The sequence below is a fragment of the Urocampus carinirostris genome, chromosome 15 (assembly GCF_059441175.1).
Source record: "Urocampus carinirostris isolate Australia breed hairy pipefish chromosome 15, RoL_Ucar_1.0, whole genome shotgun sequence".
Classification (NCBI taxonomy): Eukaryota; Metazoa; Chordata; class Actinopteri; order Syngnathiformes; family Syngnathidae; genus Urocampus; species Urocampus carinirostris.
Genome location: NC_142363.1, coordinates 31,916,479 through 31,937,085, shown reverse-complemented (window position 1 = coordinate 31,937,085; position 20,607 = coordinate 31,916,479). Strand labels below are relative to the sequence as shown.

The following is a 20,607-nucleotide window of genomic DNA, read 5'->3' as shown; positions in this document are numbered from 1 at the left end:
AATTGTTCAAACCTCACATTGTTTATTTGCTGTTAATAGTGTCAATAAAATTGTTCAAACCCGAAAAAATTTTACCTTCTTTATCCCCGGAAAATTTGGCGCTATTCGGCTAAGGGTGGGGCTTCAAATGTCGGAGATTTATGCATTACAATTCCACAAATGTGGTATCAGTCCGTTATATACAAGATAGGCGTGTCTACAAAAACAAATACTTTCAGTTCATTCTTACGTCTTAGGTCAAAACATTCAAGAATTAAACACCGCAGCAGCATAAAAATGATAAACAAGTGTGAGGAATTTTCGAAAAAACCCAGACATTTCTCAACAGGAAGTAACTTCCTGTTGCAATCAATCTCAACAGGAAGTAACTTCCTGTTGCAATCAATGCAACTGTCACTCTAGAGTTTGGACTGATTTCCGTAGAAACATTCGATTGCAAAAATAATTTTTTTGGAAAGATTTTGTCCATTTTTTCAGTTCAGATCAAATGTATAGCCCTTAATCACAAGGGGTCTCAAATGGCTGCACAGACCACAGATTAGTGCAAACTACAGACTATTATGACACCATCCCCTGATCTAAAACCTACATGAGGGCATGGAAAAAGTCAAAAAACCTCAACATGAGGAAAATGAAGAAACCTTGAGAAGGGACAGTCTCAAAGGGCTGCACAGACCACAGACTACTGCAAACTACAGACTATTATGACACCATCCCCTGATCTAAAACCGACATGAGGGCAAGAAAAAACTCAAAACCTCAGTCAAGTCATGTTGTTTTTGACGCCCTTAATCACAAGGAGTCTGAAAGGGCTGCACAGACCACAGACTACTGCAAACTACAGACTATTATGACACCATCCCCTGATCTAAAACCTACATGAAGGCAAGGAAACACTCAACATTTGAAGAAAATTCAAGAGATTCCACATGTATATTCCACTGAGGTTGCAGATCGTTTCTGAGTGCAGAGAATTCCACAGCATCGGGACGTGCAAATTTCTTCTTGGCTCTTGGGATCACTGGTAGATTTATGTTGTATATATTCATATATTTGATTTTTTTTTTTATCGTTATTGGAAATTGTTTTAAATGATGTTGACAAGTAAAAACCTTTTCGGAATTTTGTCTAATGAATCTGTCATGATCACTGATGTGACTCCGCTGTGCCCGCTCATTTGGCGCCAACTGCCGCGGGTTCTGATTGGCTCCCTGTCGGTACTTGAACCCAGTCTTGTCTGTCCCCTTTTGTCAGTCTGTCTGCGAACCTCAGTGATCACTAGGCAAGCCTTTTTCGACCTTAACTCCCACCTGTCCCGTTTTTTGCTCCCGTCTGTCTCCGGCTTCGACCCGTTTTGATCCTGACCCCGTCTGCTCTCCCGTCCCGGCCTACGACCTCTTTTTGTCACCGACTACGTCTACTCTCCCGTTCTGGCTTACGACTCGCTTCCGACCCCGACCACGCCTTGCTCTCCCAGTCCCGGCTAACGACCCATTTCCCCCCCCCCTTTCTCTTTCCTTCAATAAAACTTGTGAGAAATGTTACGCAATTGGGTTCTGTTTCCGTTCTGGTCCTGACAGAATCAGGGGTTACCAATATTTATCAATGATCTCTTTATCTAAAACGTATCATGTTAATACCGAGTTGTGATGATTAGAAGTGAGACTAACATAGACTAAAAAATGTTAGAGATCACATTTCATAGAAAAATGACCCATCACTGGCGAGCTTCTTCCAGATTTAGTCCGTGGGCTACTCGGGTGATCTTAGGGGGCTACTTGGTGATCCCTGATTTTAAGTAACTACAAAAATCTCTTTCAGAGTATTTTTTTCTGATTTAGTCAGATTTTTGTTGATATCAACTATTATTTTCTTTTATTTATATGTTTTCTATGTTTTGTGTACTGTTACCCCTTCTCAAGATTTCTTAATTTACATGCTAAGGTTTTTGAGTTTTCCCTTACCCGAATGTTGGTTTAAGATCAGGGGATGTCATTGGAACCTTTGCAGTCCTTTGAGACATTTTGTGATTAAGGGCCAAACAAATATGACTTGATATTAAATGCATTATTCCTTTCATATAGAGAAAAAAATAAAAGTAATAATTTAATAATAATAATAATAGTGTTTTTTTCCACCCATCCTTTCTTATATGTACCGCTTATCCTCAGTGGGGTCGCGGGGGTGCTGGAGCCCAGTGGGCAGAGGACACAGAGACAGACAAGTCACTCGCTCATTCACACCTTGGGACGATTCGGACCGGCCAATTTACCTGACATGCATGTTTTTGGAATGTGGGAGGAAACCGGAGTGCCCGGAGGAACCCCGCGCAAGCACGGGGAGAACATGCAAACTCCAAACAGGAAGGTTTGATCCCATAACCTCAGAACTGTGCCGCGGACGGGCTAACCACTCAGCCGCCGTGCTGCCCTTTTATGACACCATCCCCTGATCTAAAACCTACATGAGGGCAAGGGAAAACTCAAAAACCTCAACATGAGGAAAATGAAGAAACCAAAATCCACACAGGAAAGTTTACTTTCACCTGCAGGCCAGATAGATGTTGGAATACACACATGAAACAGAAGTCATTCATAAGCTAGAGAACAGATGGTTAGCACGTCCGTGGCACAGTTCTGAGGTCATGGGTTCAAATCCAGCTACCAGCCTTCTTGTGCGGAGTTTGCATGTTCTCACTGTGCTTGTGGGGTTTGCGGGAATTGGCCTGTCCAAATTGTCCCTAGGGGTGAATGGGCAAGTGAATTGTCGGTCTCTGTGTGCTCTGAGGGTGTCCCCTGCCCACTGCATGAAATGGGCTCCAGCACCCCCGTGACCCTACTGAGGATAAGCGGTGCAGATAGTGGAGTGGATGTTTTCTTTCCATCCTACTGAAAAATAATAATTTTGGAAATGTTTTTACAGGATAGCTTAAAAACACGAAATTTAGTGAAGGATTTTTGGCTTTACTTTCAAACGTCATTAATGGAAAATGTTTTTCTTAAAAATAAACATAAATTCCTAAATTAAAAATAAAATGAATACATCTCAGGCTAAAACTTTTCTAATTTCTGTTTTAAAAATGGAAACTCTTCTATTGTTTTACCTTTGATTTTATTTTCTTCATTAAAATGAAACGTAGCCTTCATTTAAATACAATCGACCAAATTTTAGGACATCTTTGTAATCCTTAATGAGGAATCTGTCGGGACCAGGACGGAAACAGGACCCAATTGCGATATGTTTCTCACAGGTTTTATGAAAGCAAAGAGGAAGGGCTGCGCCCACGATCCGGTGTTCGCTAGGCGTGGGAAGCAAGTCGCTCTCCGCTCTTCGGTGTCAAGGACGGAAAAAACGGGTCGGTAGCCGGGACAGGAGAGCAAAAACGTGGTCGGGGTCGGAAACGGGTCTTAAACCGGGACGGGAGAGCAGACGAGGTCAGGATCGAAACGGGTCGTAGCCGGAGACAAACGGGAGCAAAGACGGGACAGGTGGGAGTCAGAGATCGAAAAAGGCTTGCCTTGAAAAACAGAGGTTCGCAAACGGACTGACAACAGGGGATTGACAGGACTGAGTTCAAATACTGATCGGGCGTGACAGAAACAACGAGCACTATTATGGGCAGCGAAGACAAATGTGAAAGTGAAAGTGAGTCAAGATAAACTCGACAGTTTTACACAAACATTTCAAAAACCGATAGTGTACAAAAAACCCCAAAATCATTTGGCCCAAGAGAAGAGAAGAAATAGCAAGAATCCCCATAAAACTGCACAAAACTGCAAGCAGATGTTGACCTACATTTTTATACTGCACGTGAAAACTTGAAAGGAGGGATTGTTTTTGTTTATTTTCTTAAAATCTTTTGCAGATAAGGAACGTACCAATACAGTACACCCCCGGGTTACGACATTAATGCGAGGTAGGGATCATAGGGTGAAAACGCTGTATAGCGGGGGCATAGAAACCTATGGTAATTAGCCGATGTGTTCTGAACAGCCGGTACCTGAGAAAAAAACATTAAAATAACAAAATATGACATAGAAGTAGCAAGTTCGAGATTAAAATAACATTATAAATTAATATACATGGTGTGATATGACTTGAGCTGGTACTGTGGAGTAGCGGGTGGATGCAGAAAGGAGGGGAAAGGAGAATTGTTGTACCCTTAAAATATTGTGTCGCTTTTCTGACCTCCTTGATTTTAAAAATAGTCCTGATCGTCGACTTAGCGAGGGTAGCAATTCTTGGGCCTTCTTTGTGTTTCTTGATAATCGCAAGCTTCGTTTCCATGGTCATCATGTTTTGAATGTCTTTTAAGCATCACTGCAAGTCTCGGGACTCATTGCTTCACAAAATTTGTTACATAAGATTCTGAATTGAATGAAAAAGAGAATATTGTGGGAGGAAGCTCAGCCAATAGCGTATCGGCGTCTTCAAGACTCGAACCAATAGCTGACCAGCATCTTATACGAGATCGACCAATAACAGGCATCTTAGAGACATAACAACCAAAGTCATACAATTGATCACGTTTTAATTTTGTAAGTTTTTTAACAATACAATAATTTGTAGTTGAGTTTGTATGGTGGGGGAAATGCCATAACAGGGGGTGAAAAGTTTCACAATACTGTCAGGACCAGAACGGAAACAGGACCCACTCGTGTAACGTTTTATTGGGAAGAAGGGAAAGGGTTGCGCCCACGATCCGGGGATTGCTGGACGCGGGAAGCAGGTCGCTCCCAACGCGGAAGTGGGACTTCCATGGCGAGCGATGGCGGTGTCGGGAACGGAAAAAAACGGGTCAGTAGCCGGGAAGAGCAAAAACTTGGTCGGGATCGGAAACAAGTCGAAAGCCAGGAGAGGAGAGTAGACGTGGTCGAGATCAAAACAGATCGTAGCGGGAGACCAACAGGAGCAAAAAACGGGACAGGCGAAAGAGGGCTTGCCGTGTAAAAGCAGAGATTCGCAGACGGACCGACAATCGGAGATTGACAGGACAGGGTTTAAATAGTGGGGAAGCCAATCTGTGAACAAGCTGCAGATGGAGCCACACGGGAGCGGCCAATTGGGCGCCATGGCCACCGTGACACACGGGCGGGGCCAATTGGGCGCCATGGCAACTGTGACAGATTCATTATTTTATGGTTTTGACTGCCTCAAAATTTGGAGTTAAGAAGAAATGCATGAATCAATTATTCAAACACATTTTGTGGGTGTGAATGACTGTCTTATTTTCAAAATAAAAGTATTTGATTAAAATAAAGTGGTATATAGATGAAAGCTGATTCTTTTTAAATATAATTTCAGAGTTTACAGTTCTCAAATCCCTTAACCACCTGGGTCATAGGGGTACCATCTCCTGTGGTGTGTCCTGGGCAAGACCCTCCCCAGGCTGTTTTTTTGGGGGTAGGGGTTTCTCCCCCAAATTTTCAAGGTAAAAATACTTCCTACAGGGGATCAGGAATGAAGTTAGTCATCGGGAAAGACAAAGGAGAAGCAAAAGAAGGAGACAACTGACAGGCAGTCGGTTCGAACGGTCGCCTCCATGTTTCGGAATAGCCATCGTCCCCGGTGACTGCCGTCTCCCGTTGCCGTGGCGATCCTCTTCAGCTGCTTGAGCCTGAGCAGGATGCGTTGATGCTCGCGCCCGCAAAGAATGCCGCGGTACGCAAGCACGGCTGTCAGGTGCCTCGAGCTAAAAAATCAAGAAATACATTTCTATAAGTGGACTGTATTTATGTAGCTTCACTTTGGAATAGATAGACTGACGGCGTCCCCTTTTGGACAGTTCCCGAACGTACCAATTCACCATGTACCATGATGAAATCTGTCATTAAAACATCCAAGGCAACGTATATCGTCAATTGGAGGGACATTCTCAAGTACAGAACATTACGAAAGTTTCTCACTTCTTTGACTTTCCAACAAGTTTAGTAACTTCAAACACCATCACCCAATACTGAGTGTGGGCCTTCACTGCGGCTTTGAGCTCAGCACATTACGCAAGTTTCTCACTTCTTTGACTTTCTAACAAGTTTAGTAACTTCAAACACCGTCACCCGATACTGAGAGTATCAGATATCTAAGAACACGCCAATAGAGGCATGATCTGGTCAAGCGTCCCTGTCCACATAAAAAGAGTATCTGATTGATAGCTCGCTCTTTTGTCCCACGTGCCTGGCTTGCTTGATCATCTCGCAGGACGGCCACTTGTGGGCCTGCACTGTGGCTTTGTTCTCAGCACGTGGGCCATACGTTGCGACCATCTGAAGCACGAGACCAAATCCCTACACGACAACAAATAAGCTCCACATTTAACTCCATATCTGCTGGTTCTTTGGAATGAACATTTTTTTCTGTACAAGGGAATCTCCCCAAATAGACTACCATAATAGCGGGAGACTTTTTTTGTGCTAGTAACTTCCAGACTTTCAGCGGTTGAAAACTCCCATAGTCTTGACAAACTGGAGCATAGCGCCAGATAGCTATTAGAGTATCTCTAGATACTTAGATACTCTAAATTTTAGATACTTTAGAGTATCTAAAATCACCAATTAAATCGGACCCTAAGAAAAGTCAGGAGAGCGCAATAAAATGACCTGGCATTTTGTGGTAAACAGTTTTATTGTAATCATCGCGGAGATCTGGCTCATTCCGAGGATACCCGATGCTAGCATGCATCTGGCCGGCTGCTTTCTAAATTGCTTTCTTACACTGGATTTTGTTTTGCTTTTGTATAATGACACTATAAACAGTCATTCTACTGCTATTATGTGTTATGTTTTACTATTTTTGGATCTATAATAGTTATTTTGTGGTATACTCTCAGTCGGTAATGATGTCACCTTGAGTTTGGTTTAACCCTTCAGGGACTTTTGTGAATTTTCACTTTTCTGGTCCCCATTAAACACAAAAACTGAAGGATCTCCATACAGTGTATTGTTTATTGATGATAGTGAATCCCAGATTTTCACCTTTCGTGGGGGGCTCTGGTCCCATTAACCGCGATAACCGATGGATTATCGTATTTCTTTTATACGATCAGAAAGATGAAGTGGATACCTGAAGTCTGGGTATTGCGCCAGTAGAGGCTGCAGGTGGTTCTTGATGTCGCCTATGTTCTTCTGGCCCAGGATGTCGCTCAGGTGATCTCCAACTGGGTCCAGCCAATCCTCCCGGGAGCCCTAACCCCAAAAAATGGGGGTATAGTTTCCCGATCCACCTCAAAACCCCTCCAAAATGCATTCTCAACTCGTTACCATGCGATGAAAGACGTCGGCTAGCTTGCGGCACTGCGTTCTGATCTTCTCCGCCGCCCGGTGGTGCTTGCGGTTCTTGCAGGAGTAGATGTTCTTCATCAGCTGGCCTACGTACTCCTTCAGCGTGTAGTAGTGGGCCACGTTTGCCACTTCCTGGTGCAAAAAGAAACCCAAAGGAGTCAACCCATTTTGACAGGATCCGGCTTCGGATTTTGTACCTCCCGGTGCGGCGGCCTCATGGCTTCGCAGAGGCGCGCCAGGAGCTTGGCGTGTTCGTGGAGGCTGTTGAAGTCGTCGTCGTTTGTCAGCCATTTTCTGGTCAGCATCTGACGCAGGTACGGCTGACAAAGAGTCATGGCAACGAGACTAGATCATTTGGTCAAACACGCTGGAATTTAAATTTGTCATGATTGCCGATTCAAGGCACCAGTGACTGCCAATTGGCGCCAACAGTCCTGAGAGCTGATTGGCTAAGAGACTCTTTTTAAACCCCCGGCTTTCAAGAGAACCCTGTCAGATCGTTGCGAGCCGATGCTCCCAGCTAGGCAAGCTCTCACTTTCAGACACTTTTCCTGCCCTGTTTTCCTCTGCCTGATACCCGTTGCCGACCTGTTTCTGGACCCGATTCTGCCCTGTTCTGCCATCCCGACATCAGAGCTGTTTTGCCCCGCAACCTGCCTGACTTTTGTTGCCGACCTCGATACCGATTAGACATGGCACTCCAGGGTAAAACATGACATAAATACTGGTGTTGTCCTTAAGGTAGAGGATGAGCCTTGATGTTGGATGGTGTATGTGTTTTATGCCATTGTAGAGACACTTTTTGATGAAAGTGTCATGATCACCCATTCCTAATCAATATTGTTATTTGTATTGTTATTATTAGGATCATTATCAGTATCTGTCACGGTTGCCATGGCGCCCAATTGGCCCCGCCCGTGTGGCGCCAGCTGCGGCCCGTTGACAGATTAGCTTTCCGTCTATTTAAGCTCAGTGCTCCCACTCTTCCTTTGTCAGTTCTTTAACGAACTTCTGCCCCGCAAGACGTCGATTCTGACTCGGTCCTGTTTCCTTTTGGTATTACCTATATGGTATTGTTCCCGTTTATTTTGTCCTGTTTAATATCGGTTTCCAGTTTCGTTCCCATCTAGTTTCTCCTGTTTAATTTCAATATCCTGTTTTGATATCAATCCTGACTGTCCCGTTGTTTAATATCAGTTTCCAGTTTCGTTCTCGTCCTGGTTAATTTTGATATCCTGTTTTGATATCAATCCTGTTTGTCCCGTCCTGTCCGTTGTCAGTTCTTTAACGAACTTTTGCCCCGCAAAACGTGGGTTCTGACTCGGTCCTGTTTCCTTTTGGTATTACCCATCTGGTATTGTTCCCGTTTATTTAGTCCTGTTTAATATCGGTTTCCAGTTTCGTTCCAGTCTATTTTTGTCCTGTTCATTATTCTCTCCTGCTTTCGTTCCCCTCTAGTTTGTCCCGTTTATTTTCAATATCTCATCTCTCATCTCATCAGCTGCACCGCTTACCCTCAGTAGGGTCTCGGGGGTGCTGGAGCTCATCCCAGCAATCATCGGGCAGTGGGCAGGGGACACCCTGAACTGGTTGCCGGCCAATCGCAGGGCACACGGGGACAGACAACTCACTCGCTCATTCACACCTAGGGACAATTTGGACCGGCCAATTCACCTGAAATGTATGTTTTTGGAATGTGGGAGGAAACTGGAGTACCCGGAGGAAACCCACGCAAGCACGGGGAGAGCATACAAACTCCGCACAGGAAGTCTAGAGCTGGATTTGAACCCACGCAGGAGGTTCCCAAGACATGAACTGTGCCACAGATGCGCTAACCACTGCGCCGCCGTGCTGCCCCTGTTTAATATCGGTTGCCAATTTCGTTCCCGTCTATTTTTGTCCCGTTTAATTTCAATATCCTGTTTCAAAATCAATCCTGTCCTGTCCGGTATCGACCCCATCTGTCCTATAACTGCTCGGGCAATCAGTATCGATTTCGTCGGTCTCTGGCTTCCTGTCTTTCCACGCCAGACTGCTGCCTAACATGCATGACTCCCTATTTCCCATAAAATAAAACCTTGTGTGAGAAACGTCACGCATTTGGGTCCTGCTCCTGTTTCGGTTCATGACAGTATCATTAGTATAAACCTTATTCCTCATTATTGTTAGTATTATAGTACAAAATAGGACAGACACGTGATTTAATGATGATGCGAATGGCAAAAGAGTTGGTGAGAGGAGGAAGGAGAAGATTGAGAAATTGGAACGAGGGCGTTCATGTTTATGTTTGGTAGCGTTGGAAGGTTGTTCCTCATTCAAATATTTCCCCTCCACGTCCTCGCTTCGGCTTTTTTTCTTGATGCGACTTACTCGAAAGTAAAGCTGAGCTCGAGCGGGATTTCCCGATTCTGAAAACTCAGAAATACAATGACCAATACGAGGGAAGACATTATAGTTCAACTTCTGCTAAAACACATCAGTAATTTATGTGTGTTTACGTACATTTTATGGGTTTATTCATGTACATTTTTTAGACGTTTACGTATGCATTTGCAGGGTTGGGTAGGGTTACTTTAACTGGATTACTTTCAATGACTTTTGGATGACTCCGATACCAAATATGCTAATAAAAGACAAAAGAAAGTAAATATGAATCAAATGATGACTCACAACACATGGTAAGCTTTCTCTCCTGGCTTTGATCTCTTTGATCTCCGGCAAAACGAACATAAAATGCGACAGAAACGAAATTAAAATAAATCCAAACAGCTTGCCGACATCATTTTTGGCGTTCCATGTATTCCCTTACTCCCCAAGCCTGCACAAAATGGAGTCATTTTATTTTATTTTGGGGCGCTTATTTAGTCGGTTGCAAGATACAGAACTGTGCTTAATCACATTTTTTGTGTGGAAGTACAATGTTGGCAACAAGATTCACTTGATATCATTGGAAATTATTTGAATGCAACACAACACAACTTTTTCTTCTTTTTTCCATGTTTTTTTTCTACTTTTTTTTTAAATTCCTTTAGAAAAAGTCTCATTGTGTTATTTTTTTTCCGAGCTGTTACTTTTTTCTTTTTGTTCTCCATTTACTTTTTTCCTACGTTTCTTTCTTTTCTTTTTTTCTGGCTTTTTTCAAAATGTTTCCTTCTTTTTTTCTCTTCCTTTTGTTTCTTTTTTTCTCTTCCTTTTGTTTCTTTTTTTCTCAGCTTTTCACTACTTTTTCATTTTGGTAGTTTTTTCTTTTTTGTTCTATTCCCCCCTTCTTTTAAGTCATTTTGTGCATAGTTTTACATAATATTTGGTCATGTTGGGATTAAAGAAGCAAAAACAACATGAAGAGCCGTTTGGAACCCGAAAGAGCCGGTTCCTTTTAGTGAGCCGAGCCGAAGAAGCCGGTTCTCGAAAAACTCTATTAACTTTACTCAACTTCGTTCCACTTCGACTCGACTTCTAAATACCGCATTTGCAAATTTAATATCCACTTTCACTGCTTTGCTGATGACACCCAACTCTACCTCTCCTGCAAACCAAACTCCATACTCCCACCTCCCTCCCTCACCTCTTGCCTTTCCGAACTCAAAACATGGTTCACAACAAACTTTCTTAAATTAAATGCCAATAAAACAGAATTCCTCCTTCTTGGCACCAAATCCACTTTATCCAAAGTAAACAACTTCTCTCTCAACATCGACAGCTCCTAAGTGTCCCCCTCCCCCCAGGTCAAGAGTCTGGGTGTCATCCTGGATAGCATGCTTACCTTCCACTCACATATCAACACCATCACCCGCACTGCTTATTTCCACCTCCGCAATATTACCAGACTCCGCCCTTCCCTCACCCCCCGCACTACTGCTATTCTCGTCCACAGTCTTGTCACATCCCGCCTTGACTACTGCAATGCTCTCCTCTTCGGCCTTCCCCAAAAGTCCCTCCATAAAATTCAGCTGGTCCAAAACGCCTCTGCTCGCATCATCACAAAAACATCTTCCCAGCAGCACATCACCCCCGTTCTCCAACAGCTACACTGGCTTCCTGTTCAGCATCGCATCAGCTACAAACTCATCTTATATACATATATGGCCATTCACAACCTGGCTCCTCCTTACCTGTCCGACCTTCTCCAGGTGCACGTCCCCACTCGCTCCCTCAGATCCTCGTCCTCCCTCCGACTGTCAGTGCCCCCTGCCCATCTGAGCACCATGGGAGCCAGAGCCTTCAGTCGCGCTGCTCCCAAGCTTTGGAACAATCTACCTCCGGACCTCCAAAACTGCACACCTCTCTCCACTTTTAAGTCCCGTCTAAAAACACACCAGTTCAGGACTGCCTACAACACATAGCTTCTCCATTTCTTATGTTTTTATGATTTTATGTCTTGTTTTTATTTATTATTTCGTTTACAACTTTTTAAATTGTATTTTTTTTTTCTTTCATTGTTTGTACAGTGTCCTTGGGTGGCCTGAAAGGCGCTTTTAAATAAAATGCATTATTATTATTAGGACACAACGTCAGGGGAACCCGTGTATTTTTACCTTCATGCACTGTAACTTTGACTTAATTCGCTTCTTAATTAGCAATTTCGAGCCCTGATTTTTGTGCGCTGGCTAGATTTTCTTGTGCGCTAAGAATGTGCGAGCAGTGCGCAATTGCGCACGCGCGCAGCTTAGAGGGAACACTGGTCATAACACTACCTGCAGCCATTTTATACCTAATCAAATGTCTAAAATGTTTTTGCACCTTGACGTCTTCCTTGAACTGCTGCTGGAGGCCTTCCCGGAGAGTGCGCAAGAGCCACGTCACCTCTTTTCCCAACGCCTCCACTTCTCGTGGGCAGGCGTGCATGTACGAGTCCTCCGTGTGGCACCTAACACACAAATATCACATAGAATGACATACTCTCACACGTGCACAACTATACACAGACGCTGTCATACTCAAGCACAAACACTGCAATACTCGCTCATCATAACACCGTCACGACCAGAACGGAATCAGGACCCAGATGCGTAATGTTAACCACAAGTTTATTGAGATAATCACAGAATTGGATCGTGTTCCGAATGCGGAAGTTGACCTTCCGGAGCGGGAGATAGTGGTGTCGAAGACGGAAAAAACAGGTCGATAGCCGGGACAGAAGAGCAAAACGGGATCGGGATCAAAAACAGGTCGTAAGCCGGGGCGGGAGAGCAAAACGTGGTCGGGGTCAAAAAACAGGTCGTAGCCGGAGACAAACGGGGAAATCAGGAACGTACGGGTGGAAAACGGGTGCAAAAAGCGAAACCGACCGGAGTCAAAGTGCTTGCCTTGTAGAAACAGAGGTTCGCTGACGGACTGACCCCAGGCGGATAAAAGGACTGAGCTTAAAAAGGACGGGGAACCAATCAGTTGATACTAATCAGTCATCATGACAAATACTGTACTATACTATCATTAATACTACTCTATTCTCTCACACATATGACTATACTCTTGTACACACACTACTGTACATACTCTCTATGCCAGGGGTCTCCAACCTTTCAAGCCGAAAGCTACTTTTTGATACTAACTAGCGCAAAGGGCACTTTATGAGCAACATATTGTGTTATTACTATGTTGTTACTATGGTATTACCAGGTTAATTGTTGGACGAATAATTGAATAGACTCAGCCAAGCACACAAAAATTTTTTCTCTCATTAGAAAATCACAATGACCTAGCATTGGTGAGCCATTTTCAAAACAGGTCAGCGGGCACCTGTCCTGAGGGGGCATGTTAGACCCCTGCTCTTTGCATATCACTATACATTCAAACTACTATACTCTCTCACTATAGCCTCTCACACGTACTACTATACTTGGAGTAATTGCGTGTGTGTGGAAGTATAATAGTATGTGTGTGAGAGTATAACAGTGTGAGATTCTTTTGTATTGTGTGTGTGTGGGAGTATAGTAGTATGAGTGTGAGTGTGTAGTAGTATGTGTGTGAAAGTATAGTAGCATTCTGAGAGAGTATAATAGTGTAAGGGTCTAAAGGATTGTGTGTGTGGGTTTAGTATGTTGTTAGTATGTTTGTAGTAGTATGTTTGGAGTGTATAGTAGTTTGTGTGTGAAAGTATAATATAATGTATGAGAGAGTATAATAGTGTGAGAGTCTATAGTTTTGTGTGTGTGGGAGTATAGTAGTATGTGTGTGAAAATATAGTTTAATGGGTGAGAGAGTTTAACAGTGAGGAGGTCTATATTATTGAGTGTAGGAGTATAGTAGTCTGTGTGTGAGAGTATAGTAGTATGTTGTGAAAGTAGAGTAGTGTGTGTACGAGAGTACAGTAGTGTGTGTAAGAGAATAGTGTGTGCAAGACAGTATAGTAGTGTGTATGTGTCTGTGTGAGTGTAGTAGTATGTGTATGAAAGTATAGTAGCATTTCTGAGAGAGTATAATAGTGTAACGGTCAAAAGTATTGTGTGTGTGGGAGTATAGCAGTATGTGTATAAGTGCATAGTAGTATGTGTATGAAAGTATAGTAGCATTTCTAAGAGAGTATAATAGTGTGAGAGTCTACAGGATTGCGTGTGTGGGCGTATAGTAGTATGTGTGTGAGAGTATAGTAGTATGTGTGTGAAAGTATAGTTTCATGTGTAAGAGAGTATAACAGTGTGAAAGTCTATATTATTGAGTGTAGGAGTATAGTCGTCTGTGTGTGAGAATATAGTAGTATGTTGTGAAAGTATAGCAGTGTGTGTAAGAGAGTACAGTAGTGTGTGTAAAAGAGTATAGTAGTTTGTATGTGTCTGTGTGAGCATAGTACTATGTGTGTAAGAGTATAGTAGTAAGTGTAAGAGCGTATAGTAGTGTGACAGTATTTAGTATTGTGTGAGTGGGAGTATAGTAGCATGTGTGTGAAAGTATAGTTTTATGCGTGAGAAAGTATAACAGTGTGAAGATCTATATTATTGAGTGTAGGGGTATAGTAGTCTGTGTTGGTTTAAGATCAGATAATGGCGTAATTGTAATTCTGTGCATTCCTTTGAGACATTTTTTTGTGATTAAGGGCTATATAAATAAATGTGACTTGACTGACGTGTGTGAGAGTATAGTAGTATGTTGTGAGAGTATAGTAGTGTGTTGTGAAAGTATAGTAGTGTGTGTAAGAGAGTAGTGTGTGTTAGAGGGTGCAGTAGTTTGTATGTGTCTGTGTGAGCATAGCACTATGTGTGTAAGAGTATAGTAGTAAGTGTAAGAGCGTATAATAGTGTGAGAGTCTTTAGTATTGTGTGAGTGGGAGTATAGTAGTATGTGCGTGAAAGTATAGTAGTATGTGTGAGAAAGTATAGTAGCATGTGCAAGAGAGTATAATAGTGTTAAAGTATTTAGTATCGTGTGTTTGAGAGTATATCAGTATGTGTGTGGGAGTATAGTAGTTTGACCAGGGTTGGGTAGGGTTACTTTAACTGGATTACTTTCAATGACTTTTGGATGACTCCAATACCAAATATGCTAATAAAAGCCAAAAGAAACTAAATATGAATCAAATGACTGCATTTTGTGCAGGTTCGGGGAGTAACGGAATACATGGAAGGGCAAAAATGATGTTGGGATTGATTTTCATTTTGTTTCGGTCGCATTTGATGTTCGTTTTGCCGGAGATCAAAGCCAGGAGAGAAAGCTTACCACGTGTTGTGAGTCATCATTTGATTCATATTTACTTTCTTTTGTCTTTTATTAGCATATTTGGTATTGGAGTCATCCAAAAGTCATTGAAAGTAATCCAGTTAAAGTAACCCTACCCAACCCTGAGTATGACTGACAGTATAGTATAGCTTGTGCATAGGTATAACTTTGCATTAGAGTGCACGTGAGAGAGTATGATGTAATATGCGAGAGCAAGTCTGATTTACTTCTCCCGCACGTTCCTCCCTCCCCCTTTGCACACGTTCAGAAGAGGACAGGAAGTCCTAATATGTCAGCGAGCTTTTGAGAAGTGTCAGATGCTCCGAAAAAGCAGATAGGGACGAAAACCCCGTGACTTACTGTAAGGTTTGGAAGCAGTTGATGTATGTGACTTGGTATTGGCTCCACAGCGCCTCGTCAGACCGCAAAGTCCAGCAGCAGCGGCGGAACTCGGCTTGGAACCTGCAAAATATCCATTGTTATTTCTATAGTCTACTACCACCCCGTACCTTTTTTTTTCGGTATTTTCGACACTACCCCCCCTTACGTGATTTTTTGACATTTTCGACATGTTTTTTTTTTTTTACATTTTCGACACACTACCCCCCCTTACGTAATTTTTTTGTCATTTTCGACATACTAACACCCCTTAGGTAATTTTTTGACATACCACCCCGTACCTTTTTTTTTCGGTATTTTCGACACTACCCCCCCTTACGTGATTTTTTGACATTTTCGAAACATGTTTTTGCTTTTAAATTTTCGACACACTACCCCCCCTTACGTGATTTTTTGACATTTTCGACATACTAACACCCCTTAGGTAATTTTTTGACATACCACCCCGTACCTTTTTTTTCGGTATTTTCGACACTACCCCCCCTTACCTGATTTTTTGACAAATGTTTTTTTTTTTACATTTTCGACACACAACCCCCCTTACGTAATATTTTTGTCATTTTCGACATACTAACACCCCTTAGGTGATTTTTTGACACTTTCGAAACATGTTTTTTTTTTACATTTTCGACACACTACCCCCCTTACATTATTGTTTTGTCATTTTCGACATACTAACACCCCTTAGGGTAGAGAGAGCTAACTGTGGTCATTGGGAATGCTGTTTACATTTCACCGGATGCTAACGTTAGCATAGAGCTAAATCTCCTGCTATCGATAAACAGCAGCTTGCACACCCCGGCGAAGCTTTGATCATCGTCGGCGACTTTAATCAGGCATGCTTAAGGGGGCGGGGGGGGGCTGGATTTTGTAAGGTTTATTGTTCTATATTCTTTATCAATTATCCATTATTGGTCAGATCATAATACGCTACAAAGCCAAGGGGCCGAGACAAGGTCCTAGTCACAGAGCCAAGCAGCGATCATTGCGAATGCACCGTTCCCGGAGGTACTGCAATACCGGGCCGATGCGTGGAGTGGACAGAGCAAGCTTAAGGACTGTACTTCCTAAATTCATTCAATACGTGGATTGTGCAACCAGGGGGGAAAAAACACTGGACCGTGTGTACAGTAGCATCAACAGGGTTGGGTAGGGTTACTTTAACTGGATTACTTTCAATTACTTTTGGATTACTCAAATACCAAATATGCTAATAAAAGACAAAAGAAACTCAATATAAAAAAAAGACTAAATTTTGTGCAGGCTTGGGGAGTAACGGAACACATGGAACGGCAATAATGATGTTGGCAAGCTGTTTGGATTGATTTTCATTTGGTTTCTGTCGCATTTTATGTTAGTTTTGCCGGAGATCAAAGAGATCAAAGCCAGGAGAGAAAGTTTACCACGTGTTGTGAGTCGTCATTTTATTCATATTAATAATAATAATAATAATTTCCTTTGTATTGTCATTCTTTGTTAGAACAAAATGTCGATACACCTGACCCGTTGTAGCGAGCCGATGCAGCCGCAGCCAACAGAGGGCGCCGCCATTTTACAAATGTTATAAGTCTTAGGTATGACTCGGCCGAGGCGCGAACCAGCGACCTCCCAGTCTCAAAGCGGGCGCCCTACCATCTAGGCTACTGAGCTGGTATATTAAGTTTCTGTTGTCTTTTATTAGCATATTTGGTATCGGAGCAATCCAAAAGTCATTGAAAGTAATCCAGTTAAGTAACCCTACCCAACCCTGAGCATCAAACATACCGAGCTCCCCCCCTACCCCCACCTAGCTGGATCCGAACATCTCTGTCTGTCCCTCACCCCCTCATGCACCCCCCATCCTGGAGAAAACAACGCCTGCAACAAGGACAATACAAACATCTTCTTTGTTCCTTTATCTTCTTTGTTCTCTTCTATCCTGACTGTAAATTGTGAACCTGGAGTGCCACGTCCAATTTCGTGGTCACAACATGTTCAATCCATTTTGTAACAATGACAATAAAGGTTTATTCTATTCTATTATAATCAACCGTTTTCTGTCTCGTGTATATTTTGTAATGACGCACATTCGCTTCTAAACAAAACTGATTTGAACCAAAGGTCACCTTCCCTCCCTGTTGCAAAATTTTCTGCATTTGCATCACAATCACCCACTTCTTTTTTCTTCTTCTGCTTTCGGAAGATTTTCTCATGTTTGTTTTAACTTCAAAAAGGGGGTAAAAAAAAAAACGGAACCTCTTAGGGAAATCCTTCAGCTCTTGCAGGCAGGAAGCGATCACGTCTCGCTCTAGCTCGGCGTCCACGTTTCCCGCGTTGACCACGTTTCCTCTCACTTTCTGCACAAATAATGAAAAATTAGGCTGCTGCAGGGCAGCATGGCGGATGAGTGGTTAGCGCGTCAGCGGCACAGTTCGTGGGGTTAAACCTTCCTGTATGGAATTTGCATGTTCTCCCTGTGCTTGCGTGGGTTTCCTCCGGGCACTCCTGTTTCCTCCCACATTCCAAAAACATGCATGTCAGGTTAATTGGCCGGTCCAAATTGTCCTTAGGTGTGAATGAGTGAGTGTGTTTAATGGCTGGCAACCATTTCAGGGTGTCCACTGCCCACTGCTTGTAGATAACTGGGATGGGCTCCAGCACCCCCGCGGCCCTACTGAGGATAAGCAGATAATGGATGGATGAAAGTTCTTTTATTAATGAATTTACTTAGCAAGTACACCTTTGAAAGTGGCGCTAAGCTTTGACAACATCCAGTGGACATATCTAATCCTGCAAGTCATTATTTGACATATTCATCTCTTGTGCTTCTCTCAGCTTTGTCTTACTATGTTTCCATTCGACGTTCTACCAATGCCAATTGTGTGGAACTGTTCAAGCTTTTTGTCCTATTATATACCTGTGACTTTTTTTTCTTCATTTTCCTCATGTTGAGGTTTTTGAGTTTTTCCTTGCCCTCATGTTGGTTCCAGATCAGGGGATGGTGTAATAATAGCCTGAAAAAATAGTCTGTGTAATAACTTGTGAAGCCTTTTGAGTCTCGTTGTGATTAAGGGCTATACAAATAAAAATGACTTGACTTGACTTTGAAAGCAATGATAAATTCAGGTGTCCCCTGCCCAGTGCCTGAAGACGGCTGGGATAGGCTCCAGCACCCCCGCGACCCTACTGAGGATAAGCGGTGCAAATAATGGATGGATGGATGGAGTTTGCTGCACTCTGCTGGCTATAAGAGAGTATTGCTGCCAGGCTAAAATATATATAAAAAAATGTACCTGTACCTTGTGAAGTATTCAGGATAAAACTTTGAAGATGATTATGATAAAATCTATAAACAAATCATGTCAAAGCATGAGAAATATGAGAGTATCGGGCTTTAAAATTGGAAAACACATTGTAACATAAAAATACAAACCATATAACGTCCTTTACATTTCATAGAATGACATTTACTGTTTTTAAAAAATCTTCCTGCGTCCGTCTAGCCCGATCCCTATCAGTCTACGTCAGCTTACCTTATGTCTCTTTCCTCTCATGGTTAGTCTGTGCCTTGCCATAATTCCAATATTCTTTTTTAGAAATGTTTTTACATGTAAAAAATATATATAATTTAAGCATTGTATGTTTCCCAATTGGCCCCGCCCGTTTGGCGCTAGCTGCGGCTCGTTTGACTGATCGGCTTCACTCCTATTTAAGCTCAGTGCTTTCACTCGCTCTTTGAAAGCCCGTCAACGAACCTCTGCACCCGCAAGATGTGTGTTTTGACTCTGTCCGGTTTCCTGTTGTTGTATCCTGTCCGGTATCGATCCCGACTATTTCGTCCTGTTTTGATATCGGTCTCCGGTTTCCAGTGTCTGGTATCGTTATCGTCTATCTCGTCCTGTCTGATATCTGTCTGCAGTCTCTTATAAAGGCAAAAGATTTGTATGGTCTGACGATGTTTGGATATCTTCAGTGGGATGTTTGGACACGTTCTAAGGCAGGGGTCGGGAACCTTTTTGACTCAAAGAGCCATAAAAGCAAAATATATTAATTTTATTTTGGGAAAGAGCCACACCATATATTATGAGACAAATTTACTCAATTGCTAAACCCGCGCCCCAGACAAAAGCTTAGTCTTCAGCACATTTATTTTTGATGATTTGATAAAAATTATGAAAAGAGAATAATGCCAGAGCCCGTGTCCCAAAATCAACAAACATACCATTTTAAACTTGTGTCTTTCTTGCAATTACTCAAGATCGGTTAAACTCATTTTGACCCTTTTTTTCATACATATTGGTTTCAAAACCAGATGTAAGCTGTTATTTTGTAAAAACGTCACAACATTCTGCAAACAGGGAGCCTGATGTGCTTATGCGTAGGGCGAGAGATGGGAGGGAGTGCTTGCACTTTTTGCATAGCTCCACCCATCCCTCCCACTCACCCAATCAAAAAACTTTAAGTTCTCTTCCGGTGTTTTGGCGTATTTACAGTGTGTTCTGTGGATTCATCATAAGGTAGCTGAACACTAAAGAGAGATCATATAGTGAGGTTTTATATAACGGATTCTTTAGCGATGTACAGCCAGAACGAGGTTTTTTTTTTTTTTTTTTTTTTTTTTTTTCGTGTGACACCTTGACTGTAAATTGTAGTGAAAACGTGCCCTATATATTCTGCCAAGCACTATCTCGATGTCAGCTTTGGTTTGGCTTTGTGTGTATCTGAACAGGATTAGTAGCCTACGTTTTGGACGAGATGGAGAAAATTTGCATGCAATCAAATTTGTCTCCGAGCCATAGGTACTTATATAAAGAGCCATATATGGCTCGCGAGCCATAGGTTCCCGACCCCTGTTCTAAGGGATGGGCAGGGCACCTGTATGATGCGGCAGGGGTAAACCGGTAAAAGCTGTCGGGCCCTGCTGTCGAACAGAAGAAGAGTGTGTTGTGTCTCCCTGACCCGAGTGACATGGCCGCTTTCTTGTGTCCCGTTTCATCTGGGTGCCTAACTTGTTTGGGTGTTTGGGCTTTTGGGTTGGCCATGGTCCCCAAAAAAATGTTTTGCTACTTTTTCCCTTTTTTATTTTCTTTGTTATTGTATGTGTTTGTCTTGCTTTTTGTCACCCCTTTCGAGGGATATGACCAGGGTAGATAAATAGATAGATAGATAGTCTCTTATATCTGTTATCAATCCCGTCAGTCCCATTCTGTTCGGTATCGACACCATCTGTCCGGTATCGTCTCGTGTAACTGGTATCGATCTCGTTGGTCTCTGGCTTACTGTTGTTCCACGCCAGACT

General features: G+C 42.6%; 2 protein-coding genes across 2 annotated transcripts in view; both read right to left on the bottom strand.

Annotated features, from left to right (window-relative positions):
- tnfaip2b (tumor necrosis factor, alpha-induced protein 2b) overlaps positions 1-5,586 on the bottom strand; it is a 34,706-nt gene extending 29,120 nt beyond the window's left edge. Inside the window, exon 1 of the mRNA XM_088354800.1 lies at positions 5,516-5,586. The gene's annotated coding sequence lies outside the window, so the exon portion shown is untranslated. The remainder of the gene's footprint in view (positions 1-5,515) is intronic.
- The window catches only part of exoc3l4 (exocyst complex component 3-like 4), a 39,854-nt gene continuing 23,560 nt past the window's right edge, over positions 4,314-20,607 (bottom strand). Inside the window, exons 8-14 of the mRNA XM_088354799.1 lie at positions 17,565-17,665; positions 15,291-15,392; positions 12,018-12,144; positions 7,475-7,597; positions 7,257-7,409; positions 7,060-7,181; positions 4,314-5,692 (exon numbers count right to left, since the gene is read on the bottom strand). Of these exons, the coding sequence (XP_088210925.1) occupies positions 5,467-5,692; positions 7,060-7,181; positions 7,257-7,409; positions 7,475-7,597; positions 12,018-12,144; positions 15,291-15,392; positions 17,565-17,665 (954 nt within the window). The 3' untranslated portion in view covers positions 4,314-5,466. The remainder of the gene's footprint in view (positions 5,693-7,059; positions 7,182-7,256; positions 7,410-7,474; positions 7,598-12,017; positions 12,145-15,290; positions 15,393-17,564; positions 17,666-20,607) is intronic.